This window comes from Littorina saxatilis, linkage group LG4 (assembly GCF_037325665.1).
Source record: "Littorina saxatilis isolate snail1 linkage group LG4, US_GU_Lsax_2.0, whole genome shotgun sequence".
Lineage (NCBI taxonomy): Eukaryota > Metazoa > Mollusca > Gastropoda > Littorinimorpha > Littorinidae > Littorina > Littorina saxatilis.
This window is the reverse complement of record NC_090248.1, coordinates 47,973,978-47,992,423: the sequence shown is the minus strand read 5'-3', so window position 1 is coordinate 47,992,423 and position 18,446 is coordinate 47,973,978. Positions and strand designations below refer to the sequence as shown.

The following is an 18,446-nucleotide window of genomic DNA, read 5'->3' as shown; positions in this document are numbered from 1 at the left end:
AAGGGGAAGATAATGAGTGGTGATAAAAACGAGGAGAAAAAAAAGCAGTAGAGCCAAAAAGAACAGCATTAACTGTGAGCATGGGGAAAAAATGATTTCGAACATAATGATTACTTTCACGTATTTACGTGTCGTTAGGATGATGACCAATTCTGACCCATGAAGTCATAACCATTTCAAGGGTTAATTCTGTTGGAATATGTAAGTAATGTGCGCCATTACCCCTTCCTACCCAATAACCGGCCCCACCCAAACCCCAAACACTAAAGCATATACGACATAGTCGCATACTTCTTTAAAACTCCCTGCAAATCCAGAATTACCTTGGGTTTATAATAGTAAAAATGTTGATACACTCATGGAGTTATACCTCATACTTAGGACGTGTGTATTTGCAGATTTTCTGACCCAAAACTCAGTTTTATAACAGGCGGTTTGCAAAAATAACCATAAAATTCTCTCTCTCTTCAATCTCGGCCAAAAATTACAGTTTGCACTCATTCGAATGTCTTATTGTCTGAACGAATTAGAACCAGCTGCATGCCCTGGGATTGTGTAGTGGAAGGAGTCTGTGTACACATTATGAGAATGAACTTAAATTCTTGCCACTAAAAGAGAGCAGCCCCATCCTTGTCCTTACGTTGACACTGCCAAAACTGATATCATTTACGACTCATATTTAGCTATTGCAAATAAAGTGAGATTTTGCTTAAAAACGTGAGATTATCGTGCCTGTTCTCAGTGAGATAATATAATCTTCTTCTTTTTTCAAATCGACAGTGCGATCACAGGATTTTCTATGGGTGCTGGCGAGTGTTTTGGGCGACCTACCACGTGATCTGGGTTCTACTCAGCTGGGTTCTGGAGCCCTGGGTTCTCTACTCGTCTTCCGAGAGGGTGAAATGGTTCATCTACCTGACCAACTGGACGTACCTGCTGCTGGCGGTGCAGGCGGTGACGGAGGCTGTCAACTTTTTCTGCGTGCATTCTCTGAGGGAGGACATTGTCGCGGGTGAGTCTCTGATCTTTCTGTCTGTCTGTCTGTCTGTCTGTCTGTCTCTCTCTCTGTCTCTCTCTGTCTCTCTCTCTCTCTCTCTCTCTCTCTCTCTCTCTCTCTCTCTCCGTGGTGCTTATACTTATTTACTGTACATTTACATGTGATGCCTATATGAATTCATTATATTATGTTGTTTATATGCGTGCGGATGTGTTAGTGTGAATGTAAAGGGCACGTTGTAAGATTAGGCCCTTGGCTTAAAATGTTTACCCTTTATGTCAATACAATGTTCTAAGTCTAAGTCTAAGTCTCTCTCTCTCTCTCTCTCTCTCTCTCTCTCTCTCTCTCTCTCTCTCTCTCTCTCTCACTCACTCCTTTTCTCCCCCGGGCTCCCTCCCTCCTTCAGAACTCTTTCTCTCTTGGACGCACTGCATGTCGGGCGGACGGTTTTCTTCCTGTTGACACATACAATTAAGCATGTTATTCAAAATCAGAACTCACATTTCGTTTGTCTTGATGTTGCATGCACCACCTCTGCACTTTCTCCATGTAAAATACTAAATCACTGATTTGATTTGATTTGATTTGATTTGGTTTGAAAAGAGACATGAGGTTTAAGGAGAAAATATCGCAAAGCAAAACTCAGGGAGTTCGTTTGGACCGCTGATCTTTCCACTACCTTAATTGTATCCCTCAAACTTGCTGCGAATTGGGCGGACGGTTTTCTTCCTGTTCAAACACAAAATTGCGAATACAAATATTATATCGAATTACAGAACATTAAATGCGAAGGAGTCGGGATGTTCAATAAGAAAATATCGCCGCAAAGCAAAAATCAGCATGAGCGTTATCCAAAAGCCTCAAACAGTAGTCCAATCAGACTAATGGTGGTGATGGGGTAGGGGAAATTGTGCCTTGAAAAAAAAACAATTTGCATAATTTCATTTTACTGCAATTTCATTTGGGTTGCGATCAGAAATGACAAAAGGACTAACAAACCTGCCATACGCGCTGGCACTATGTTCTCCAATGTTATCAGCACGGGTTGCGTAATATCCATTTTCTACATTTTCCTGAACTGACATTCTCATTCAGTTTCGTCTGTGTTTGATTGCAGACCAGCAAGCGGTGCCTATGCCCTGGTACCTTAAGCTGCAGTGGTTGTTATACAACATCGTCACCACAGGCTCCTTCATGGTCACTGCTTGGTACTGGGCGGTTCTATACAAAAGTAAGTACTTTGATGAATCCTTCATGGTCACTGCTTGGTACTGGGCGGTTCTATACAAAAGTAAGTACTTTGATGAATCTTTCATGGTCACCGCTTGGTACTGGGCGGTTCTATACAAAAGTAAGTACTTTGATGAATCTTTCATGGTCACAGCTTGGTACTGGGCGGTTCTTTACAAAAGTAAGTACTTTGATGAATCCTTCATGGTCAGTTCTTGGTACCGGGCGGTTCTGTACAAAAGTAAGTACTTTGATGAATCCTTCATGGTCACTGCTTGGTACTGGGCGGTTCTATACAAAAGTAAGTACTTTGATGAATCCTTCATGGTCACGGCTTGGTACTGGGCGGTTCTATACAAAAGTAAGTACTTTGATGAATTCTTCATGGTCAGTTCTTGGTACTGGGCGGTTCTGTACAAAAGTAAGTACTTTGATGAATCCTTCATGGTCAGTTCTTGGTACTGGGCGGTTCTGTACAAAAGTAAGTACTTTGATGAATCCTTCATGGTCAGTTCTTGGTACTGGGCGGTTCTGTACAAAAGTAAGTACTTTGATGAATCCTTCATGGTCAGTTCTTGGTACTGGGCGGTTCTGTACAAAAGTAAGTACTTTGATGAATCCTTCATGGTCACGGCTTGGTACCGGGCGGTTCTATACAAAAGTAAGTACTTTGATGAATCCTTCATGGTCACGGCTTGGTACCGGGCGGTTCTGTACAAAAGTAAGTGTTTGATGAATCCTTCATGGTCAGTTCTTGGTACTGGGCGGTTCTGTACAAAAGTAAGTACTTTGATGAATCCTTCATGGTCACTGCTTGGTACTGGGCGGTTCTATACAAAAGTAAGTACTCTGATGAATCCTTCATGGTCACTGCTTGGTACCGGGCGGTTCTATACAATAGTAAGTACTTTGATGAATCCTTCATGGTCACTGCTTGGTACCGGGCGGTTCTATACAGAAGTAAGTACTTTGATGAATCCTTCATGGTCACTGCTTGATACTGGGCGGTTCTATACAAAAGTAAGTACTTTGATGAATCTTTCATGGTCACCGCTTGGCACTGGGCGGTTCTTTACAAAAGTAAGTACTTTGATCAAACACTGGTTGCACAGAATCGCTGCTGAACATTTTGTCAAGATAAGTTTTGTCTAAGTAGTGTTTGTCTGTGCACTTAAAAGACCGCTGGGTCGATATATCCGTGAACGTAACGTTTTGTTTTGTCAATAATTAAACAACAACACACCTTTCTTGTTGTGTTATTTGAATTTTGGAACGTTGGCAGTCTATTTGATTTGTTTTTGGACTTTTGTATATATAAAGTAAATCTTAACCGGCCATCTCAGTACTTAAAGGTTTCGTTAGTTACTTTGTTCAAAAATGAAGCCAGAAGGTGATTGCAAACAGAAACGGTTACATACTTTCGATTTTTCTGGCTTTGTCTACTAAAAGGTCTGAAGAGTTCCTGGCGTATGAACATATGATTTGCATTTCTACATTAAGAATCGGATTCGTTATACTTTTGGACGAGTGATATACTAGACACAATCTGCTGGTTTTATGGCGTTTCAAAACCTACTTTGACCAAAAGCGGATGGTTTTGTGTTAAACAACCGCAAAATTCATGTCTTTTCGTTGTCCGCAGGTGACACAGAGATCGGAGCAGTCAGGGTCTCCTTCCACGCCGTCAACTCTGTCTACGTTCTGCTCAACCTCTTCGTCACCGCCACGCCAACCCGCCTCCTCCACTTCATCTACCCGGTTCTCTTCGGGGTGGCCTACACCCTCTTCTCAGCCCTCTACCAGCTGGGTGGAGGCACCAACATCCGCGGAGAGCCCTACATCTACCGTGTGACGGACTGGTCCAGGCCATGGAAGACTCTGTTGATGTCTTCGCTCAGTAACTTTCTGGCCATCCCTTTCATGCATCTGTTGGTGTTCTTGCTTCGCCTGATGGTTGGAAGGCTGTGGGAGTGTTGGAGGGGTAGCGGAGGGTCTGAGGAAGGAGAAACGCGGAGGGGCAGGGGTAGGGGAGTCACCTGCGTGGACCTTGGGCAGAGGATGACGGAAAGCAGCAGCATACAAGCTGAACTCCTTGTTAGCTGTGAATAAGCCGACGAAGAAGGCTAGCGTATTACATGGTAAGGGACATGGTAAAGTGATAAACACCGTTCATGGAAGTCACCGATATGTGCCAAGAGCCAGGACCGTAAAGAATCACCCCAAAGTATAGTCTTGGTAGAGTGTCTCGTCCTGGCGCCTCAGCATGAATTATGAGATGATTTCTTCAGGCAAGCTCATATTCATCTAAGACATGAAGTTAACGGACGAAAGAGGTACGCTCTTTGGTGTCTCTGTACGCTGGACGTGCGTTCAATATTGTCGAGAGCAACTCTATCCTCGTTACAAGCAGCCCAAAAGTAGGGTTTAATGACTGCCATAGCTGAGCCAAGGGCATACATTATCAGTCAATGACTTGACATGAACGAATTCAGGAAAATCATCAGAAGCACTCGACTCCTCATTCTCCTCTGTGGCTTTTAGAATAAACGATCAAAACAACATAATCAAGTGATCCTTGGTCTCTACCAGATGCGAGGTTTTAAGAAGATCCATGGACCAATTATTGCTCACAGAGAGTGAGAGAGGGGTGCACGCTCTGTATTGCTCTCGTTCTTAGCTGACATAGTGTTCTGAATGGTTTGAATCTCCTCTGCTAAGAGCACCCACAGAATGTATACATACAAGCTTCTTGTAAGCTTTTAACGACAGAGTGCTTCGCAATAGCGACAGCTTCTCGACATCCCTTAATATCTTGACGGACACGGGAAAAGGAACGGTGAAAATACTGCGTAAAGTGCATGAGAATCCGGGAAAGCTCTTGCTAAAGGACTATGCCTTTATTCATGGCAGTGTTGTCAGAAAGAACAGAAAAGCACGCCCGAAAAACTGCAGCTTTGTTTTACACGACCTGCATCTACAGGCAGAAGAACCCATCGGCAGCATGGTTGGCCAAGTGGTAAGGCGTCCGCCCCGTGATCGGGAGGTCGTGGGTTCGAACCCCGGCCGGGTCATACCTAAGACTTTAAAATTGGCAATCTAGTGGCTGCTCCGCCTGGCGTCTGGCATTATGGGGTTAGTGCTAGGACTGGTTGGTCCGGTGTCAGAATAATGTGACTGGGTGAGACATGAAGCCTGTGCTGCGACTTCTGTCTTGTGTGTGGCGCACGTTATATGTCAAAGCAGCACCGCCCTGATATGGCCCTTCGTGGTCGGCTGGGCGTTAAACAAACAAACAAACAAACAAACCCATCGGCACTGAGTCGCAGTTGAACATACAAGCTTGGTAGCTCCCTGTACTATGGAATTCCAGAAATGACTGGATAGCGTGGATATACCGACATAAAAGAACACGTTGTATGGGTTGGTTACTTGTCACATTAAACAAACAAAATTGTTGCAGCACTGCAAGCGGATTTTGCAACAAACTACGCCAGACCATGCTCATAGTTGCAGCAAGGGACTGCGCATGCCACGAAATACATGCATCTGGTATCTGCAACGGACATATAATTTATGTTGTGCCCAACATTGGTTGTTGCCGGTGTTGTATTTGTTTATGTTTTCTAAAGGAAAATTCGAAAGAATTGATGAAAAGAGCTGCTCGCTGGTGGATAATAACCTCGACGTGAGCACCAGCGTTAGAATCGTCAGTTGTTCTTCAGTGCTAATGAACGAAATTACTTTTACACTCGCGGAATAGACGATGTTCAGAAATAATTCTGCCGGGTTGCTGTATATGCCTTGTGGAGGCTTTTCAAGGGGTTAATTCGGGACTGTGCCCTGTTTTGTTTTTACTATGTTTATATCAAGATCGTGCGACTGTTAAATTGTCAAATACATGTAGATATTAGGTATGTGTGTCTGAGCTTCAGGAGTACTTTATTCTCTGCAGAGTATGTCAGAAAGTCTACACATTTTGTTTAGGGATTTTCTATGCTTCGATGCAGACTATGAAATTATGGAAGCGGACGAGTCTTTTTCACCTTCAGTTCGTTTAAGATTTGCACAAACGAAAGTTAACCTCAGGTATGTTATATTTTCAGATAATGGTATTATCCAGTGTCCTACCTCATTTTAGGTCTCATATTTTGCATCGATTTTAAGTTGGCATAGTTTTGTTTTGAGATACTATACAAACATTCTTCGAATTTCCGTCTGCCATGCTTTCGAGAAAAGCTTCAGTTTGTGATATCATTCACCTGTTATGTTCGTTTCTCACATTCAAAACCTTCAACTAATGATTGAGGAGGGCTGGGGTATTAACCGCTGACATAATAATAATATAATAACTGGACATTTTTAAGTGCCTAACCTATGGCTCAAAGCCCTTTACAAAAGAACATATACAAAATAGAACAATTAAATGTACAACCTACATAAACCAATTAATCATACATCCAGGATATTGAGAAACATGATTTTATAAAAACAACTATTCGAGTTTATTATTATTATTATATGAAGTCTTATATCGCGCGCGTATCTCCAGACTCGGACTCAAGGCGCAGGGATCTATTTATGCCGTGTGAAATGGAATTTTTTACACAATACATCACGCATTCACATCGACCAGCAGATCGCAGCCATTTCGGCGCATATCCTACTTTTCACGGCCTATTATTCCAAGTCACACGGGTATTTTGGTGGAATTTTTTTTATCTATGCCAATACAATTTTGCCAGGAAAGACCCTTTTGTCAATCGTGGGATCTTTAACGTGCACACCCCAATGTAGTGTACACGAGGGGACCTCGGTTTTTCGTCTCATCCGAAGGACTAGCACTTGAACCCACCACCTAGGTTAGGAAAGGGGGGAGAAAATTGCTAACGCCCTGACCCAGGGTCGAACTCGCAACCTCTCGCTTCCGAGCGCAAGTGCGTTACCACTCGGCCACCCAGTCCCCAGTTTACAAGCGAACGGTGCTGCATGTCTTGTTCAAAGAGAGATACAGTGACAGAACAACCCCTTTCACCTCTTCGACATTTAGTTTTGCAAAATGTTGCAGTTTTTTTAATAGTGTTTATTACTATTTTAATTTCTCTTTTTGGTGAGGGCTGGTTGTAAAAAAACATACACTTTGTGCTGATGCTCAGGGCTCAGGGGCCCACATCCACGTCGGACATCGGACATACACGGATATTTTTTGTCCAAATGTCCTGGATATTGTTCATGCAAGAGGACATATGCCCAATTGTTTTTGTCACAAAGTGATCATTGTCCGATTATTCTTTCATTTGATCCGGACATTGTCAGTACTTTCCAATTTACAGTAGTTTGATTTGCTATTTTATCGATGTTTTGCGAAGCGATGTGTCTCTCCAAGCAGACGAAACTTGGTGAGACTTTATGTGCTTTTTATAGAGAAGAGCTTCCAAGGGTCGCAACTTTGAATCCTCCAAGCCGGTTGACAGTTGCCTGCCTTCGGGTTTTTTCCGAGAAAAAAATGTCCTATTGATTTAGTTTTGTTCAGGACAAATTTCCTATCACTTTTGTATTGTCCAGGATATTTGTCCTATGCCACCTCTCATGGATGTGAGCCCCTGGATACGATTACCATCGTAAGTAAAGAATTATATGATCGTATCTGATCGTATCTTCTCTGGGAGGCATCTATCATTTTGTTATGACGGACAGACAGGAAGTGTATTTTTCTACAGGGGGTGTATCCGGAAACATCTAGCGCATATCTTGGAATAATAATTCAGCTTTTAGTCATTGCATGCATATTAAGGTCTAACTGTCACGTACTTCCATGAGGATCATACTGTGACGACCATGAAGCACAACTGGACTGATTTGTCAATTTGGACCGAATTAGTTTTGTCGGTTTGAACAGTAAGGGTTGTATGTCCATAAATCAGCCGGCTCTTTGTAGTTACCAACTATCTTAGTTGAATAAACGATTGGCGTCTGTGCATGCCATGTGTGTGAGTGTGAGTGTGTGTCTGTGTCTGTGTGTGTGTGTGTGTGTGAGTGTGTGTCTGTGTCTGTGTTTGTGTGTGTGTGTGTGTTAGTGTGTGTGTTTGGGGGTTTGTGCGCTGGTGATAGCGTGCGCGTGCGTGTGTGTAAGAGTGCGTCCTTGTCTTTGTCTGTGTCTTGTCTGTGTCACTCTGTCTGCAGGTGATTATAATTATCTCTCCTGGCACAAGCACCCTGTCCTATGTGCGTGTGCTCTGACATACAATGACTCATCATCTGTCAATTACACTGAGCAAGATACCACAGGTAGAAAGTACCCTTACAAACAGAGACGTCAAAACATTGTCTCGATATATATGTTATCCTACTGTCAAGCCCGGAGTGACATCAAACACTCACTATCACTTATCAATATCTCCTCTGTCATCCTGTCTTCTTGTTATCACTGTGATTTGCAAGACACTTAACACAATTCTGCATTCTCGTGCACACTTGAAGTTGCATGAAGTGGTTGTATCACTACTTCATGATAGTGAGAGGATATCTGAAGATAGCCTTGTGAATTCATGTTTGTCTGAGAATTATCTTCAAGCTAAGAAACTCTTTTGTAAATGTTGAACAACTTGACGCCTGGAGTGTTGTGACGGGACTGATAATTCTTGACAGTTCAATTAAAGTGTGCAGGTGTTCTAATGTAAATCAACTTGAAGTTGATGATGTGATCGTGAGTACGTGCGAACGCACAGACATGAATGCACAGCAATTCTGGTAATCTGTGCACCGTATGCGTCTGGTATTCTTGAGTTTTGTGAAGGAGGAATGATCGAGGATTACACTCAAAACTCTTACAGAAACACAGTCATCTATTCGCACACAAAATAAAGAAAACAAGTCGCGTAAGGCGAAAATACAATATTTAGTCAAGTAGCTGTCGAACTCACAGAATGAAACTGAACGCAATGCAACGCAGCAAGACCGTATACTCGTAGTCCACCGCTCACGGCATAGGCAGTGAAATTGACAAGAAGAGCGGGGTAGTAGTTGCGCTAAGAAGGATAGCACGCTTTTCTGTACCTCTCTTTGTTTTAACTTTCTGAGCGTGTTTTTAATCCAAACATATCATATCTATATGTTTTTGGAATCAGGAACCGACAAGGAATAAGATGAAAGTGTTTTTAAATTGATTTGGACAATTTAATTTTGATAATAATTTTTATATATTTAATTTTCAGAGCTTGTTTTTAATCCGAATATAACATATTTATATGTTTTTGGGATCAGCAAATGATGGAGAATAAGATAAACGTAAATTTGGATCGTTTCATAAATTTTTATTTTTTTTTACAATTTTCAGATTTTTAATGACCAAAGTCATTAATTAATTTTTAAGCCACCAAGCTGAAATGCAATACCGAAGTCCGGGCTTCGTCGAAGATTACTTGACCAAAATTTCAACCAATTTGGTTGAAAAATTAGGGCGTGACAGTGCCGCCTCAACTTTCACGAAAAGCCGGATATGACGTCATCAATGACATTTATCAAAAAAATGAAAAAAACTTATGGGGATTTCATACCCAGGAACTCTCATGTCCAATTTCATAAAGATCGGTCCAGTAGTTTAGTCTGAATCGCTCTACACACACACACACACACACACACGCACAGACAGACACACATACACCACGACCCTCGTTTCGATTCCCCCTCGATGTTAAAATATTTAGTCAAAACTTGACTAAATATAAAAAGTAAATACAGAAGAACAGAATACAACAACAAAAAGAAAAAAAAGAAAATATCAAGATGACAAAAAGAAAAGAACGACTCGAACTCGAACTCGATCACTTTATTACCGAGAGATTATAGCATTAGGTCCATAATTATGGTCCTTTCTTACTGCTAGTCCCTATTATTACCAATTCAGTGCCCCATATGGCTTTTTGACCAATCGGGACGGATTCTAGGTGACCCTCTAAATGTTATAACGTTCAGGCGGGGACCCTTTTTGTTTATCACGCTAAAAATTAACAAGACAAAGTAATAATCTAATTCAACAATATCAGCGTGATTTATTCTAAAGAATGACACTTCAAATGCTGTCAGGTAATACTCTCTTTATCTAAAAAATACCGAAAAGCGAGTTTTGTCGGTGGGTGCGTAACGGAACAGCAAGGCACCGCCCATCGTCTGAGTGTGCAATGCCGACCGCTCACTTGAAATCTAAATGATCAAAGTTCGGAAAAATCAAGTGAAATTGCGCCACTCGCTTTACATCAAATGTATCTTTACGTCATTTCCCATCCGTCTGGAGTCGGTTCTAAATCTGTCGCTCTCTGTTCAACGAGAAAAAGCAAAGCAACCGAAACGCATGTTCAACATGGTTTATCTTGTGAGATTGTTGTGTGTCAAAGGCATTTGACCTGTGAATATTCATCACGTCAGGTGTGTTACTCTGATTGGCTGACTCAGGTCACGAGAATTCTTTGACTGACAGGCATAATCAGGTAGAAGCGCTCAAGTTCCCATTGCGGCTGTTCTGTCTAATTCGCGGGGTTGCTTCGAAATTTCTTTTGGTCGAATTAAACGGAAATAAAACCGTTATTTCTAATATGCTGACTGTTAGCAAATGATAACAGACATGTCTCACAAACGATATCAGCATTCGCCTAAAAGGCTCATGCTTGATATCTTTTTTCTCGACATGTCTTGTTATCATTTGCTAACAGTCAGCATATTAGAAATAACTCATACTATAATACACACATGAAACGAAGAACAAGTATGAAGAATAAAAAATATAAATAAAAATAAAACACAATCATGTAGGGAAAAGTATAAACAATATTGTGCTTGTTAATGGAAGACACGACAAAAACCACAGGAGCTTGTATCCAACCGCCGGTCGATCATTATTTACTCCTGCATGCTTATTATTTACTGCTGCATCCTTACCCTTACTACTAGTAGTGAATAGTAGTAGTAAGGAGACTGTGGGGAATAAGGAGTAAATAATGATCGACCGACGATTGGATACAAGCTCCTGTGACGAAAACCAGAGACATACATTCTATCTATGTCTCTGCGAAAACCTAAGAACAAGATCCCCCTCAACCGAACCTAGTTACCCCCCTGAATGACACAGTTTTGCAGGGAAACAGGGGTGGGTATATTATCTGCCAAAACCCAACAAAACAATGACAACTGTGGCAAATCGCACGGATTCTGTGGCAAGATCGGATCCCACAATACCCAGGCACATATAGGTCACGACTTTCGACTTCTCTCGCTCTCTCTCTCTCTCTCTCTCTCTCTCTCTCTCTCTCTCTCTCTCTCTCTCTCTCTCTCTCTCTCTCGCTCTCTCTCTAGCTCTCTCTCTCTCTCTCTCTCTCTCTCTCTCTCTCTCTCTCTCTCTCTCTCTCTCTCTCTCTCTCTCTCTCTCTCTCTCTCTCTCTCAGCTCCGACGATATTCTCTGGAAGCATAACTCTCGTATAACTTTGCACTGCAACGAGGACACGAGGTTCCTGAGTTTCCGTTGTTGGCATACCAGATAATCATCCGCGAAGTTCTTTGCGTAACTGTAGGTGAGTGCTGATGCTTATTTCTGTCAACCTGCAACAGTTTGCGTCATCTGCCACAACACCTCCACGCATGAATCATGTACGTGTTAGCTCGTTATGTCGTTGAAACAAATACATGAGACCAAAGACTGTGCTCTCGCCGAATTTCTCTCGACCTCTGTCAGGATTTAGCCTTTTCCTGAACCACGACCATTTTTCTGAAACGCCACAATTTCTTACTTCAAAGAATCTTCTCAGAAGACTTAGTGTCCTTGCATGGGAACTTTAGCTTACTCTTGTTTCATTCAATATGTTTGGGATGCTCTTTTCTTTCAAGTCTTTCAACTCGAATTACTTACACCTGTTTTGAGTGGCTTTACTATAATTGAGCAAACTTAAAGGGACACTCCTTCTCATGAAATCAGTTGGGTTCACCATCTCATATCTGGCCAGGGTTTCACATGACCTTCTTTCACTTTTTTTTTCAAACAATTTTATTCAAATAAATAACTACAATTAACAATATCTCATGCAATGAATTAAATACAACTTACCTTCTTTCACTTTGATTCATACCTTCTTCTTCTTCTTCTTCTTCTTCTTCTTCTTCTTCTTCTTCTTCTTCTTCTTCTTCTTCTTCTTCTTCTTCTTCTTCTTCTTCTTCTTCTTCGTTCATGGGCTGAACCTCCAACGTTCACTCATGTTTTTGCATGAGTGGGGTTTTTACGTGTATGACCGTTTTTACCCCGCCATTCTGGCAGCATACGCCGATTTCGGGGGAAGCATGCTGGGTATGTTCGTGTTGCTATAGCCCACCGAACTCTTAGGCATGAATTACAGGATCTTTTCCGTGCGCACTTGGTCTTGTGCTTGCGTGTACACACGAAGGGGGAGAAGGCACTATAGCAGGTCTGCACATAAGTTGACCTGGGAGATCTCCACCCTTAACCCACCAGGCGGCCGCGGCCGGGATTCGAACTCACGATCTTCCGATTAGGAGGCCGATGTCTTACCACTACGCCACTGCGCCCGTCGAGATACATACCAACAATCAACATTCTGACTGCTTGCTTGGGTGAGTTGGCGATTTTTGATAAGGCCTAAAAAAAAAATAGGTGTGGTTACGGTAACCCGACCTACCCTATTTTTAGGGGCCGACCCTATAACTTTTTATTACATTTGTCAAAACAAAACAACAACAAAAACTAAAAAAAACGAGTGCAGAAAACGCAATGAAAGCGAAAGCGCTCGAGTCGCACACGTATTTCCCTGTCAAGTAGGTTTAATTTGTACACATTAAAAAAAAAAAGTGATTGTCTACCTTCCTACCCTATTTTTGGGGCTATGTTACCTTAACCACACCTCTTTTTTTGGGGCCTAAAGTGCACAGAGAGGCTGTTCATTGTTGGTATGTGTCCAAGTGGACGAATTGACTTATCCCATGTAAAAAGCCTTTTTCAGGTCTGACATGGTTAGACGGACTGTTTACACGAGAAGGAGTGTGCCTTTAGAGGGATGCAACTAGCTTTAAACAAAAAATCAAAAACAACCACTCCCAAATCTTACCAAACGCTACACAGTTGAGAATCAAAAAACAAGAAAGGTAAGTTGTTGGAACGTTGTTATTGACAAAAGTACGTTACAATCACAAATATATCGACCCAACGGTCTTTTAAGTGAACAGACAAACAATATTAGTCACAAAAAACTTAGCTTGATGGAATCAGTTTTCGCCCGCTCGCCAGGAACCGAGCTAAATCTTTGACATTTGAGATTGGAATGATGACCCCACCCTAGATGTTGCTGGGATGTGTTTATTCCCAAGTGTAAGGCAGTGCATGGCTTCACATTTCACCCCCTGCTAAATCACAGCTAAGTTGTCAACGATTTGGAAGAAGTTTCGGTACTTTGCTGACTGATGTCGAGGCCATGCACCACACACCACCAGCAATATCTTCAGGGCTCGACAATAACGAATGCCCGACAGCCCGGGGCAAGCGTTTGAACCTGTCGGGCAAGTAAACCTTATGACCAGCTGCCCGACGGGGCAAGTGACAATATCATGAATATGTCAGTGAAAATTAAAACGTATTCAAATACCTTGGCGTACAAAGGACCAAACTTCCGAAGAACAAGACTCTTCTAATGTTTCCCCCAATGTTATCGATCGCTTCTGCTAACCGGAAATGCTTTCGTTCATGTATTCACCCCATTCAGGAATTTCCGATTTGGTGACATTTCTTTAATCTAACGCGGCTTCTCATTGGTTTAGGTCACGGCTAAGAGCCAATCAATGAAGAGCTATCTGAAAACCGAGAAGCACAGTTCAAAATGGCTTCGCAGTCGTCGATGTTTCCTTTTTAACAACTTCAAAGCGCGGTGTAGATGAGACAGACGATGGTTCGAAACGAAAATCCCAGAAGAAGGCATTCGAGGCCTGTCGTGACCGGAAATTCCTCTCATCTTGGCTTACGGAATTCCCGTTGGTAAAATAAGACGACGAAAAGTGTCTGATGTTCTGCAAGGTAAGGATTTTAACGTTTACATGTTGTGTTGTTTTCAATTAGTTGTAAGAAAGAAATGCTTGCAAAACATCTTTGAGCAAAAGAGTCAGTGTGTTACTGTTTGCGTTACTCCGTTTTATTGTTTTATATCTCATTCTTTATTTAGTTTATTGTGGCAAGTAAAAAAAAATGGGGCAAGTAGTTTTGATGTGTACTTGCCCGACAGGGCAAGTTGTCAGAAAAGTTAATGTCAAGGCCTGATCTTAAGATAAGATTAGTGTTTGAACGTTCAGCTGTGTTAGGGTAATCTTTGCGGACGGTATATTGTCCATGCATTGTCTAATTGCTTGCTTCGTCCTAACTTTTCGCTCTCACAGCAATTGAATTTGCTCGCATTTGCTAGAATACAGATTTGAATTCTAGAGGAGCGCCCTACTCATCCACTAGTTTCGTCAACAAAACGCATGTGAAATGTGAAACTTGTACTTGTGCACATATGTTTTGCTAAAACTGTCCATGCACGTCCATCTGAGTTATTTATATTAGTTTGCAACATTCTATAAAGATGCATTGATTAACACAAGAGATATTGTTTTTACAATGTTTCACAATTTTTCATGTCATTCGCCCCCACAATGAAAGTACAGTGAATTTTCTTTGACTTCATACTTTCAAAATCGCTGCAATTCTTTTTCTTCTAAAATACAGTATTAGAAATCTTTTTTGAAAAAAAGAAAAAAAAGTGTTTGTTTCATCAAAACACCAGACCCTAAAGTGCCCAAATGTTTTGCTTTCCTCGTTTGTTTGTTTTTTTACTTCCCCCTCAAAAACTTAAAGTGGCTGTCAGGCGGAACGACAAGTGGAGATAACATTTGACAAAAACATAAAAATCGAACACGTCTAGCTAACCGCACCGCAAAACGTCCAGATGTGATGGCGTTTAACATTCGCAAAGGAAAGTGGAGAATGGCTGGCATTTCACCATGCTACCTCCCTATGGCGCTGACATTGATAGAAAAGGATCTCACTTACACTTACCATCTGAGGAAGTCATCATAGCTCCGCGGGTCTCCGTGGAGAGGCTACGGTGTTGGGTTCAAATCCCTCGATCCGGATCCCCCCTCCAATCTTTCCTGCAAACGGTGTGAAATGATATAAATGTCAAATCCCGTCGTCGAGGTTGACATGACCCAGGTATCTTATTGTTGTGTACGTTATAACTGCCACACACATCCCCGATGAGCTTTGCCGGTGCGCACATGCAAGCGCGTGATTGTGTGTGTGTGTGTGTGTCTGTGTATGTGTGTGTTTGTCACGGTCTGTTTATATATACATATGTGTGTGTGTGTGTGTGTGTGTGTGTGTGTGTGTGTGTGTGTGTGTGTGTGTGTGTAGTGTGTGTGTGTCACTGACGGTGTCTGTGTTTGTGTGTGTGTGTGTGTGTGTGTATGTGTGTGTGTGTATGTGTGTGTGTGTGTGTGTGTGTATGTGTGTGTCTGATTTCTCTCTCTCTCTCTCTCTCTCTCTCTCTCTCTCTCTCTCCCTTCTCTCTCTCTCTCTCTCTCTCTCTCTCTCTCTCTCTCTCTCTCTCCCTCCCCCCTCTCCCTCTCTCTGTGGTTGGATAGGATTAACTTTTCCAATCCTAAACAATTCAATCTCTCCGTGAGACGTAGACGCATCCCTACGCCCTGTCTTCCTGCGGTGTTTTTTTTTTTTGTAAACATAAAGTTGTTTGATAGAGCAAGTGCTAACAGCAAGGGGAGCCTACCCCGTGATACTGTATCTGTGAAATGTTGATAGTGTGAAGTAATTGCCCTTTTACACTCAGACATTAGAGGCACATTTATACAGCACGCGAGATATGACTCAGCAAAGAATACGAAAGTCAAAGCTAGAACTACATGCACTACATTTGAACACCCACCCCCCCCCCCCACCCCACCCCGGCCCCCCATAAAACATTCCTCCCTCAGCCTCCCACTCGATCGATCCCTTCAAAAAATCCCAACAGATTTAGGCCGGGTTTCACTGTATAACAATAGGACATGCTCCACTCTGACTGACCAGCTGCCAGTGAGAGAACGCAGACAACGGACGGACAAAGTGACCGAGACCGAGACCGAGTGACCGAGATGACTGAGGTATTTCTCCATGTGGTTTTTCTTAATTATAGAAATAAGTTAAAGGAAATTCAAAAACTTTTGAATTGATGGACCAGAAGGAACCTAACACCATTTGGTAAAATAATAGTCCTAAAAACCTTGGCAATTTCCAAATTGACACACTTGTTTACGAATCTACCTGATCCAGATGAACAGTTTATGATGGAGTTAAATAAGATTTTTTTCAAATTTCTTTGGGATGGAAAAAGAGATAAAATTAAAAGAATTACGGTCACCCAACCTTATGAAGATGGAGGATTAAAGATGGTCGACGTGAAATGTTTTCTGTCATCTCTAAAAGTTGTTTGGTTAAAAAGGGTTGTTGGTCTTACTGGATTAATATCAAGATTATTGTTTAAAGCATGTCCATCTGTTATAACAATTAATATGATAGGAGAAGAATTTGCAAATGTTTTGATGCAGAAAATGGATAACCCGTTTTGGACCGATGTATTTAAACATTATACAAAAATTACATGGAAAACGTGACCCTACAACCTTCAACGATTTTGTATCAGAATGTTTACATTATAATGTTAATATTTGCAGAGATAAAAAGACAGTGTACATTAAAAATTGGATTGACAATGGAATTGTTCAGATTGGTCATATTTTGGGACAAAATGGATACTTATCCTATAATGCGTTTAAAATTAAATATCCGAATGTGCGAGGAGATTTTGTATTGTATGAAGGTGTAATCCAGGCTGTTAAAAAATATCAGAGAAAAATCGGTTTAGAATTTGATAAACATTTTATTATGACAGAGCCCATTGTGTGGAAATGTATTATTTTGTAAAGGTAAGACACAATTTATTTACCAACAATTGACTGAACATGTTACGGTCCCAAAATGTATCGAAAAATCGTCTGAATCTGTAAACTGTTTGTTAGATAAGAAGGTTATTTTTCAACATGTTTTTAAAACAACAAAGGATACTTGTCTGAGATGGTTCCAGTACCGACTATTGTACAGAATGTTGCCGACAGCAGGGCCGGACCCAGGGGGGGGGGGGGGGGGGGGGGTTTCCAGGGGTTCCGGAACCCCACCCCTGGAAAAAGCATGTACCTTGCTTTGAGTGTTTTTGTTTTTTTTACTAGTTTTAGCACCAAAACAATGCTGCTCTTAACCCTCAAAACAAGACCCAGAATGCACCAGATTGCACAGATTTTAACCGTTTTTCACAAATTTTCCGGGGGAGCATGCCCCCGGACCCCCCTAGTTCGCGCGCCTGCAAAGCAGGCGCGCGCTTGTGGCTTCGCCACTTTGCTGATTTGCCCCCCCCCCCAAAAAGGAGGAACCCCCCCCCCACCTTACAACTCATTTAGTCCGGCCCTGGACAGAACCGTGCGGTTTCTATTTTTGCGAAAAATTGTGGATACGTCATTGTGTACATGTTGCGGTAAAAATGAAGAAACCCATAATCATATGTTTTGGGAGTGTGATAAAGTGCAGACTTTTTTGATTAGAATTTGTAAATTGGTTAAAGGCGAACTGCACCCATTGTGACAATTTAAAACTTTCCAAATAACTGGTTCTTTTTGGAGTGGTGAACAATGTAGTCACTGATGAAGTTTTTGATGTGCTAGTAATTTGTGCCAAACACCACGTATATATTTCCAAAATGAACAAAAAGATTTCATTTTCAGACATTTAGTAAAAGTTTTAAGCAAAGATTTATTTGTGAAAAGTATAACGCAGTTATGAATAATACATTAGATACATTTTACAAGGATTGGCGCTTGTATATGCATGTTTTGATGTAACCCTTAGGTTCTCTTTTTTCTTAACATATATTTGATACTGCGACCACCAAGCCCTGATCACCCCCCCTCCCCCCCCCCCCCCCTGATTTTGTCCCCTTGTTTATATGATGTCCTGTAATGTACAGCATATACATGTACAAAAAACACCAACCAAACTCCACAAAAAGAGAATAAATAAAACCCAAAAAACAATAGGACATGCTCCACTCTGACTGACCAGCTGTGAGAGAACGCAGACAATGGACGGAC

At 41.7% G+C, this 18,446-nt stretch overlaps 1 protein-coding gene across 1 annotated transcript in view; it reads left to right on the top strand.

Moving 5' to 3' along the window:
- LOC138964942 (protein rolling stone-like) overlaps nucleotides 1-6,892 on the top strand; it is a gene marked incomplete at its 5' end in the record, with an annotated part of 22,733 nt that extends 15,841 nt beyond the window's left edge. The window contains 3 exon segments of the mRNA XM_070337021.1: nucleotides 781-1,012; nucleotides 2,115-2,228; nucleotides 3,870-6,892. Of these exon segments, the coding sequence (XP_070193122.1) occupies nucleotides 781-1,012; nucleotides 2,115-2,228; nucleotides 3,870-4,336 (813 nt within the window). The 3' untranslated portion in view covers nucleotides 4,337-6,892.
- Between the last annotated feature and the right edge of the window lie 11,554 nt (nucleotides 6,893-18,446).